The sequence below is a fragment of the Taudactylus pleione genome, unplaced genomic scaffold (assembly GCF_031769625.1).
Source record: "Taudactylus pleione unplaced genomic scaffold, aTauple2 ptg000039l, whole genome shotgun sequence".
NCBI lineage: Eukaryota > Metazoa > Chordata > Amphibia > Anura > Myobatrachidae > Taudactylus > Taudactylus pleione.
In genome coordinates this window covers 1,843,283-1,853,357 of record NW_028284441.1, presented here as the reverse complement: position 1 = coordinate 1,853,357, position 10,075 = coordinate 1,843,283, and the positions used below count along the sequence as shown (strand labels likewise).

The 10,075-nt window shown below is 42.3% G+C and overlaps 1 protein-coding gene across 4 annotated transcripts in view; it reads right to left on the bottom strand.

Annotated features, from left to right (window-relative positions):
• Nucleotides 1–279: 279 nt before the first annotated feature.
• The window catches only part of TMLHE (trimethyllysine hydroxylase, epsilon), a 28,182-nt gene continuing 18,386 nt past the window's right edge, over nucleotides 280–10,075 (bottom strand). For all 4 annotated transcript variants that reach the window (XM_088452880.1, XM_088452893.1, XM_088452898.1 and 1 more), the window contains exons 6-8: nucleotides 9,786–10,022; nucleotides 5,248–5,386; nucleotides 280–2,834 (exon numbers count right to left, since the gene is read on the bottom strand). In XM_088452880.1, coding sequence (XP_088309006.1) covers nucleotides 2,703–2,834; nucleotides 5,248–5,386; nucleotides 9,786–10,022 — 508 coding nt within the window. In that variant the 3' untranslated portion in view covers nucleotides 280–2,702. The remainder of the gene's footprint in view (nucleotides 2,835–5,247; nucleotides 5,387–9,785; nucleotides 10,023–10,075) is intronic.

Genomic DNA, 10,075 nt, shown 5'->3' with positions numbered 1-10,075 from the left:
TGTTTTTCATATCTATATTTTTTTTATTCCGATTGTCCTGTTTATGCTCTGTAAAGGTACAGTATGCAACAGTTATGCTAAGTCTAACTAGTAGTACGCAGTAAAGTTATTCAAAATAAAACAAACAAGTTCTGTAAAGTACTGTACAGTCCTGTAAAGAGTTATGCAAAATTACTGTACTGTATGGAAAGTAAACAGTTACTCAAAATAAAAGTTTTGCAAAGTAAAAAAAAAAAAAAAAGCTAAATAAAACAAGTTATGCAAAGTAAAGCAGTTTCCTTTTCTTTATTCATAATACAATACAGTACAGGTAAATGATTGCTGTGCATACTGTATACAGGTACAGTACATGTATACAAAACTGTACTATAATTATGCATATATAGTACAGTACTGTATATCCTTCTGACTCTTTCACTCTATTTTTACGATTTAAAATTGTTGAATGTGCCATCGTCTTTCCAGCTTCATTATACATATTTGCTCGTTTAACGACCGAGTCGTAGGAACGGAACTCGGACATTAAGTGAGGAGTGTCTGTATTATATCATTACTTTAATATATTCTGCCTCAGTTCTTTACTTGTGACAGGTGTGTGCGGAAGCCACCACTCTTGCCCATGGTTGTGCGGCAGTTATGAGAGCAACATACTTTGGGGGAGATTTATCAAATCTTGGAGAAAAATTACCAACCAATCAGCTGCAGTGCTAGAATAATAAAATAAAGCCGATTGGTTGCTATGAGCAACTTCTCCACTTTATCTCTCTCCAAGATTTGATAAATCTCCTCCTCTATCTCCATGGTGGGTATCAGGCTCATTCTGCCGAACATTCCCAGCAGTTAGAACAAACCTCCGAAATCGGAAATGTCCGGCTAAGGGCTGAATTCAGTTAGAGGCGGAAAGTCCGGTTTGGAGAAAAGCGGGATGATTTTGCTTCATTCGCCTGTTTGGACGCGATGTTTTCGCCATGCGCATCCCCGCTTTTCTCCCTATTTATTCCAAAACAGGCGAAAATGCGAATAGGCGAATGTAGTGAAAAGCGAAACTAGCGAAAAGGCCATCATATTTTGGGGAAATCAGTCTGTACCCCATAAAAAGCCTAACTGACCCTGGGAATCAATATAGAAAAGGATTAATAGCCCCAATAAAAGTATTTAGTGAAGGTATATTGAGTCAAAGGGCTGTTATACAAATATGCATATAAGTGTGGAAAAATGATATAAAGCAATTTAGAAATATAAGTGCTGTAGTTGAATTTGGGGTACATGTAAATGGGTACTATCATATTTTGGTGTCTGTAAAGTGAAGATTTTAAAAAATCTTAAAAATACATCTGCTGCAATCCTAAAAACACCTGTCTCAACCTTATAGCCCAACAAAATACCAGGCCCCCTACTTTTTACCCATTTTCCAACACTTTTTACATTTTCGACCCAAAAATTACATGTCTTTTTTTTGGGGGGGGGGGGGGGGGGGATTAGGATCATTTTTTTTTTTTGCCTAATTAGTCATTAGGGTCCAAAGGGTTCTGAACCAATATGGATTTTGTACTTCTTTTACTTCTGCCTTTGCTGGAGAAACTTTTTTGCCTGTTTTTGCCTATGGAGTTTTCGTCAAGGCGAAAACGTCCAGGAATTGAATACGGGGATACTTTGAAAACAGGTGAAAAGCGCAAATCGGCAAAAACTTTCCGCAAATCGCAGGTTTTCGCCTCCAGTTTAATACAGCCCTAAATTGGGACAGTTGGCAGGTATGCCATTTTGTAGTATGCAAAATAACAAATTTTCAAATTAAAGTTTTAAATCTACTGCATATTTGCTTATCTTGGATGGAAAAGGTGAATATATCTGGCTCGTCCTGCTAGGCAAGAGTTATAGGGAATTCCCATGAAAGACGCTCCATGTAAATTCTACAATTGTAATCATAATTTGGCAATGTGGTGTCATATTGGTCACTAGATGAAATGTAATTTATATTCAGCGGAGATAATAATATGGCAAAGACATCTGCTGATAAACTGAAATATGCAGAAACAAAGCTTTCCAAGCAGAAAAACATGATGATGTGCCTTACTGGGCATTTCTAAAAATATAAAGTATGACAAGTAAACATTTAATGGAGAATTTTAGAATAGACAATGGTCTTCGAAGTGTCTATAAAAGACCATAAAAACACTGGATTAGTCGACATGTTAAAACCATATTTGCCTAGGACATGTTACATGAATAGTGCAGTTTATGTTAATCTCTGCAATGGAGGCTAATAGTAAAATGATTTTATTTTTCAGATTGGTAGCAAACAACCAGAGCTTCTGCTGATCTCAGATACAGACTTTGATGGCCTCACATTGCCATAGTAATTTTAACCATAAGTATTGTCCTCAAGGCCTACTGCTGACGAATACACAGGATCAGAGCACTGTATAATACCTTCTACATACAACTTTCAGTTATGTGATGAAAAGAAACAATTACAGTTAAAAGATTTTCTGTAAAATGATAAAAGGGTAAAATGAAGAGCTAATAGCGGAATGAATAGTTCCTATTTAGGCAAAAGGACAGAAACGCGTTGAGCATCTTGCTAAATTGGGTTGGCACAAGCTTGAGGATCCATTGGATTGAGGCTAGAAAATTGACCTTGCGGGATCCGTGACACTTTGGTTAAACGGCTGTCTGTATACTGGTGTGGAAATTTCTGGTGATCAGGCTTTCAGGCCCAGTAAACGTGCAGTGTTCAGCACATCATCCCGAGTAAGATAGCATCCGCACAGTTGCCTATAACCTGTAAAGGACTCCCGTCCATGCAGTACCCTCCAGTTATCAACAAATAGTACCTAGAACAAGATGAATTATTAGATTAGTTTCTGAACACACCAACATAATAACATTTTATTACAGTGCTCGTGTAGTCTGCTTGCAGTGGAGGCAGCCATTTATTTGGGGCTTAAATAAGATCTTCACAGGTCTAAAAATTCAGTTTAAAAATGTGATTCACAAATTATGTGAATATATGTAGAAACTCCTGTTAATGATAACTGTAGAAGCAGCGAGTTTCGATGTAATAAAATTCAGTGTCCATTAGGAACACAGATATATTATAAGGAATGATGTACAAGCCACAATTGTCATATATATAATAATTGTGTAAGGTATGTCCTTTCTCCAACATGCGAGTGCAAGTAAATCTACCATTAGGATTTGAAAAGGATGTAGTCAGCATCCCAGCGCATGCAATACCGGAGGTCAAAATCCCAGTTCCAGAATCCTGACGGCTGCGATCCCGACAATAAGTATTAGGATTAGGGGTTAGGCAATAGAGGGAGGGTTAGGCTGCTGGGGGGTTAGGGGTTATGCTGCAGGAATGGTGGGTTAGGGTAGGGTTAGGATACTTACTTGCGTCAGTATTTCCACAGTCAGGATTACACTGCTGGAATTCTGACTGCCGACATTATCAGTGCCGGGATCGCTTACCCAAACCGATTTGAAATGATAATTGAGAATCTGAGATTTAATGATGTAAATCGGCCAGCACTGACCTGATGTGCCTTAAAAGTCAAAGGCTCGTAAATATGCTCAATGTATTTCTACAAGTAACTCAATAACAAAATGTCAGACGCATCATTTGGTAAGACAATGGAACGCCACGTCATAGGATATGGTCTTTACACTAACCCACAAAGAGTTTGCATATACTCATGTGCAACTATATGTTGCTAATACCACAGTGAGTAGAGATTTGTGTCTATGGTATCCTGTTAAGAAGTACATCACACTTAAAACGAAAAAAAAAGAAAAAATTATTAAAATTAAAAGTTTTTTTTTTTTTTTTACTATAACAAGTGTGTGTGTGTGTGTGTGTGTGTGTGTGTGATTTTGATAAAAATAAGGGGGTGGGGGGGTATTGTCAGAAGACAAAAGGGGGACGGACGGGTGAAAGGAGGATATGATGGGACATTAATCTCCAGTGACATTTATCAATCACCGCAAGTCTATCACTAAAACACTGTGCTGGACCAGTGGCCTGCCAGCCTCCACAATGTGGTAGGAACATCCGGGGTGAAAATCCAGCGGAGCGGGTTGCGACAGGAGAAAGCTGCCCATGGCGGATAGACAAGAGTCAGGCCACTGCCTGTCCGGAAAGGAGAATATGTAGACGAGAATCAAAGAAAAGGAAAATATACCTGGAAAAAGCAGATCTAAGAAAGAATTGATTTGGAGAGATTATTTTTACAAGCGGTCAACCCTCTACTTTCCTGTATGTAGTTTGCACAAAGGAGGGGGGTGGAGGTAAAGGGTAGGAGTGAGAATCCAGATACAAAAGGAAAAGATTCTATATTAAGTAACAGTTTTAAATCTGAAAGTGTGGTCAGCATATCCAAGCACCTAGTGATTAGTATTTATTTTGGATCTTGGTTTTAATAGGGCCCACACCAAATAATTAAGGCTGGGTTATACTGTATTTACAGCGCTTGAGGTCAGCACAAATTTGTTTTCTATATTTGCCCCTTGAAATTAGTTACCCGCCATCTTTCCCAAAATTTGTACCTGTAAATCCTCTACAATTCTGAAAAGAGCTCCGTTGTGCTATAAATCACAGAATTCAGTGTCTACATGTGTGCGAAACTATAAATGCCTGGGTAATTGGGGTTGTACTATATGCAAATGCCCAGGAAGATGTCCATATTGCTTAGGTAGGGTCCAATCACGTGTCTATTAGGCCTTGTACTCAAAATCAGGTTTATATTTTAGAATGTGAATGCTGCTGGCAGTGCTGAAATTGAAGTGTCACAAATACTGTCAGGCAGTATGTATGTATGTATGTATGTATGTATGGGAGCATTTAAACAGTGCTTACTAGGCTTTGCGGATGGGTATTAAACGCACTTCCAGCATATGATTTTATTACCAATGTGTGCCAGCCCTTAGATGTTAGCGAGCCCTGTACTAAGCTCTTATTTACAAGCTTAGGAAAGTAGAAGCTTGCAACATTTATGGAATGAAGTGCTCAGTGACTTCATCAGAAAACGGTCTTGTGTGAAACAATTTACCACTCAACAAGCGCACCAAGTCACGCGGAGCGGTGAAAACAGGGCTAAAGTATATGAAACCGTTTCCTGTTCACATTACGTGAAGTGAATCAATCACCACAAACAGATGCCAGATAAACTACGGCTTCAATCACAGAAAACAGTAATAAAAATAGGAGGGAACTAAGCTTTCAATGCACCGGACTTTCCCCAATCCTACCTTGCCTTGTTTCAGTTTCACCCACATCTCATTCTCCGGCCTCCTCAGCTCACTGGTCAGGGCGCGGTGCGCAGTATACCAGCGGCGCACTAGGTCGTAAGGGACTGTGTTGATGACGGCGCGATCATAGTTGTTGTACCTGAAAACATGACCTTTTTGTTAATGAAATAGCGACATGTTACCAGACTTAACTTAGCAAACAAAAACACATCATTTAATGCAGATTTTTGTGAAATGGACACTAATGTCCAAATATTGCAAATTTATAGTTATGGGGGCTATTTATCAAGCCGTGATAGCCCCTCTTTCAGTCACTTTCGTCTGAAAAAAGGTTATCACTGCTACGGGCAATTTACCATAAAGGGACTTCACCGAGAAATCACTGATTACTTCCTGGTCCCTCTCATTTTACACAGCATTGCATCCCCGAAGCCTGTCAAACCATGAGCAGCAGTGATCAGCCTCCTCTCCCTTATTCTGACAGGCTGCAGGAGGCTTCGCCCAACAATTAGAGACCGGTGACCAAAGCATGAGCAGCAGTGACCAGCCTCCTCTCCCTTATTCTGACAGGCTGCAGGAGGCTTCGCCCAACAATTCGAGACCTGTGACCAAACCATGAGCAGCAGTGATCAGCCTCCTCTCCCTTATTCTGACAGGCTGCAGGAGCTTTGCCCAACAAATAGAGACCTGTGACCAAACCATGAGCAGCAGTGATCAGCCTCCTCTCCCTTATTCTGACAGGCTGCAGGAGGCTTCGCCCAACAATTAGAGACCTGTGACCAAACCATGAGCAGCAGTGACCAGCCTCCTCTCCCTTATTCTGACAGGCTGCAGGAGGCTTCGCCCAACAATTAGAGACATGTGACCAAAGCATGAGCAGCAGTGACCAGCCTCCTCTCCCTTATTCTGACAGGCTGCAGGAGGCTTCGCCCAACAATTAGAGACCTGTGACCAAAGCATGAGCAGCAGTGACCAGCCTCCTCTCCCTTATTCTGACAGGCTGCAGGAGGCTTCGCCCAACAATTAGAGACCTGTGACCAAACCATGAGCAGCAGTGACCAGCCTCCTCTCCCTTATTCTGACAGGCTGCAGGAGGCTTCGCCCAACAATTAGAGACCTGTGACCAAAGCATGAGCAGCAGTGACCAGCCTCCTCTCCCTTATTCTGACAGGCTGCAGGAGGCTTCGCCCAACAATTAGAGACCTGTGACCAAACCATGAGCAGCAGTGACCAGCCTCCTCTCCCTTATTCTGACAGGCTGCAGGAGGCTTCGCCCAACAAATAGAGACCTGTGACCAAACCATGAGCAGCAGTGATCAGCCTCCTCTCCCTTATTCTGACAGGCTGCAGGAGGCTTCGCCCAACAATTAGAGACCTGTGACCAAACCATGAGCAGCAGTGACCAGCCTCCTCTCCCTTATTCTGACAGGCTGCAGGAGGCTTCGCCCAACAATTAGAGACATGTGACCAAAGCATGAGCAGCAGTGATCAGCCTCCTCTCCCTTATTCTGACAGGCTGCAGGAGGCTTCGCCCAACAATTAGAGACATGTGACCAAAGCATGAGCAGCAGTGATCAGCCTCCTCTCCCTTATTCTGACAGGCTGCAGGAGGCTTCTCCCAACAATTAGAGACCTGTGACCAAACCATGAGCAGCAGTGAACGCCGATTCCTGCTTGTACCTATGGAGGGTGTGAGCAGAAATCAGCATCTATGGCTGCCTTGGTGAAGTATGCAGGTTGTTTTCCAGTCTATAATGAAATAGTTCTGGGTACTGTACCCAGAAGTACAGACCGTGCGACAACATGCGGGTAATTGAATCTGCCTCATAGATTGTATAAAAGATCCAACTCACAAATGAGAGTCAGCAGGAAATCAATTGTTGTCATTTGGTCAATTCATATAGTTCCAAAGAGCAGTCTGTGATCTGACAGATGCTGTACAGTACACACAGAGCCTATAGTGCTCACTGGGCATGTGCAGTGCTGACACCGTAGGACAACTTCTCTCCTCAGCATTGAACCGACGTTGGAGATAATGCATCGCCGGAGAGGTAGCTTTTGGCAGGATTTCGACAGGTGCGAACTTGTTAAATAGCGATCCCAGGGGGCGAAAAGTGCTGATAATTCTCAGCACAATAACAGCTACAGCTGTCATCTCTGCAGTTTTTCACACTTAGGGGATGGTATTGCATTACTGCACACTTCTTGATGTGCAGTTTGGATGGGCGTTCAAATCCCGACAGCGGCAGCCCGGCAAGGGTGAAGATCCCGATCGGCCCTAAAGTAAGTATCGCTAACCTAATTCTACAACCCCCCAAGTGCCTAACACTAAACCCCCCCCCCCAAGAGCCTAAACCTAACTCCCCCCCCCCCCCCCTTCCCCGCAGCCTAAACCTAAATCTCCCGGGGGGGAAATGCCTAACCCTAACCTCCCCCCGGGTGTGCCTAACCCTAACCCCCCCCTTCCCCTAGCCTAACCCTAAACTCCCGGGGGAGGGGGGTGCCTAACCCTAAATCCCCCCCGGGAACACTAAACCTAACCCTCCCCCCACATGGCTGTCCGCGCCCGGCTTACCTTCGTTCGGTATGCCGGGCGTTGGTCTTTCGGCATATGGATAATGACAGGTGTCGAGTTCTCAACGCCTGTCATTAGTACCACGCCGGGATTAGAGAGTCTGGAAGCCAGCGGTCGGCATTTAGACCGTCGGCTTCCAGACTACATCCTGTTTGGGGAACGTCATGTGATGAATATAAATTACATTAAATGATTATTAATAACACTAGGGTCATTTGTTTATTAGGCGCTGTTTATCTGTTTACTAATAAGTAATTAAATAAACAGAATATATTTCACTAACTAATCAGAGTTAAGGTTAAACCATTTGTAACCTTATTGTTGTGCCAACGTTTATTGTGTGTAGTTTGGAGGAGATTATTATGAATGAGGAGATAGTTGTCCATTTGTTTGTTAGTCTGTTGTGTTATTGTATTACACTCTCTCCAGCAAACCTATTATACTCATTGTATACTCAACCTATTATAATCAAATATCAACTGTTCTATTATGAAAAATGTTTGTTGCATAATATTAGTTTCTTTATGCTTTAACTTGGATTGTATATGTGTGGTGGAATATTACATAATTTACCTGTATAAAATGGCTCCACTGAAGCTGAGAATAAATATTATTTCTTACTTACGATCTTGTTGTGATCTAAGTTGTCATTATTGGAATCTTGGTAACCAAATGAAGTACTACTAAAGTCCAATCAGGTCAGCTAATGGCCAAACTGAACATAAAAGGTCATGTATTGAAACCACGCGTTTTGGTACGACCACTCCAATTGTTTCTAATGAGCGCACTTCAAACTGGCAGAAACATGCAGGATTTTAGACATGTCTCATACAGGCGAGATAGCCCAAACTGATAATATATAATGTACAGTACAGCATACATAGTTATTTATAGCAACAATGCTAAACCTTACTTCAGCTATTTTAACCCGGAATAATAGGAGACCTCCCGTTACCCTGGGAGGATAGGTAAAGATCCCGGATGTGCATGGACTAGAATAAAAGCTGTATTGCACATGACGATGGACAAGAAAGCGTCAGGACTATGACATCCCATGCGGAGCATCTCCGAGGAGCTGCATTATCTGCTGGCTCTTTCTCTGACGGAGACCGCTCGCTCTCTCCTTGTATTAAAATCAATTCATAGGGATACAGAAACGTTAGAACTCCTCTCCGGATCGTAGGTCCTCTTCTACTGCCCAGCAGCCAACTTTGTAGGGAAACCTGCAGAGAGGGAAACTTTGATCCTCATCTTCCAGTACTTACAAGGCCTAAAGGGATGGCTTGTGGTTCCCCTCCTACTTGGGACCAGCTGATCTACAGCCCAGGGAAAGGATTACAGAAACCTGGTATAACCTCTGGTACGTTCATTACTGTGTAACAAGTTCTCCATTAATCAGTTGCCGCAGTAGTTTAGTACAATCAGGATTCCTCTATGCCCTCATGTACACAAAAAGGGCCAGCAGCTCTCTTTACTCTAAAAATGATGCAGAGTTTAGTAACTTACAATGCCATATTTGTGCAGATGTCTGTCACTACACTAGTAGATAGTATTTGTCTTTTACAAAGCTACAAAGTTACTGTATAAATGTTGCTTTTGGACGTCACAACTATTTTAATGCAAATGCACCCATTTTTAATGGGACATTTTTGTACCTGGTGGGGCTGGACAGATATGGGTGGACAAAGGCACACCTCACCGGCAGAGCAGGACACATCCCCTCGGTCTCCATGAAATTTTTATTAGAAAGTTGGCAAGTATGCTGTAACTCTAATCATGCACAGCATGACTGACTGGTGAAGGTGGTGAGCTCTTTAAACATTTAAAAAGCAGTTTTATTAAAGCCAAACATCATCAGTTCAAATATTTATGTCCGTTCTAAACTTTTGAGTTACCGGCTACTTTTATTGAAATGGAAAAGGCAATATTCAGTAAACTATTCTATTAAACAGATGCCACTCACCTAATCATATAAAGCTCTTTATTCCAGGGATAAACATTTAATACTGGGCCAATCCCCACCATGTGATTGTGACTTCCTCCTGTATTCTCAATGTATTCATGTTTCATCGGAACATTGCTGAGCAGGTCAAAATGTTCAATGTGAAACTGACGGACTTGTTCAGCGCCATAGAAGCCATCGACCAGCAGGGTGCGCCCCCCGGTGCCTTCATGCCGCAGACAGTGGAACAGCTGCATACTGCAACATGAGGACACAAATAACAGAACCGCCTCAAGTCAGCCCAAAAATCA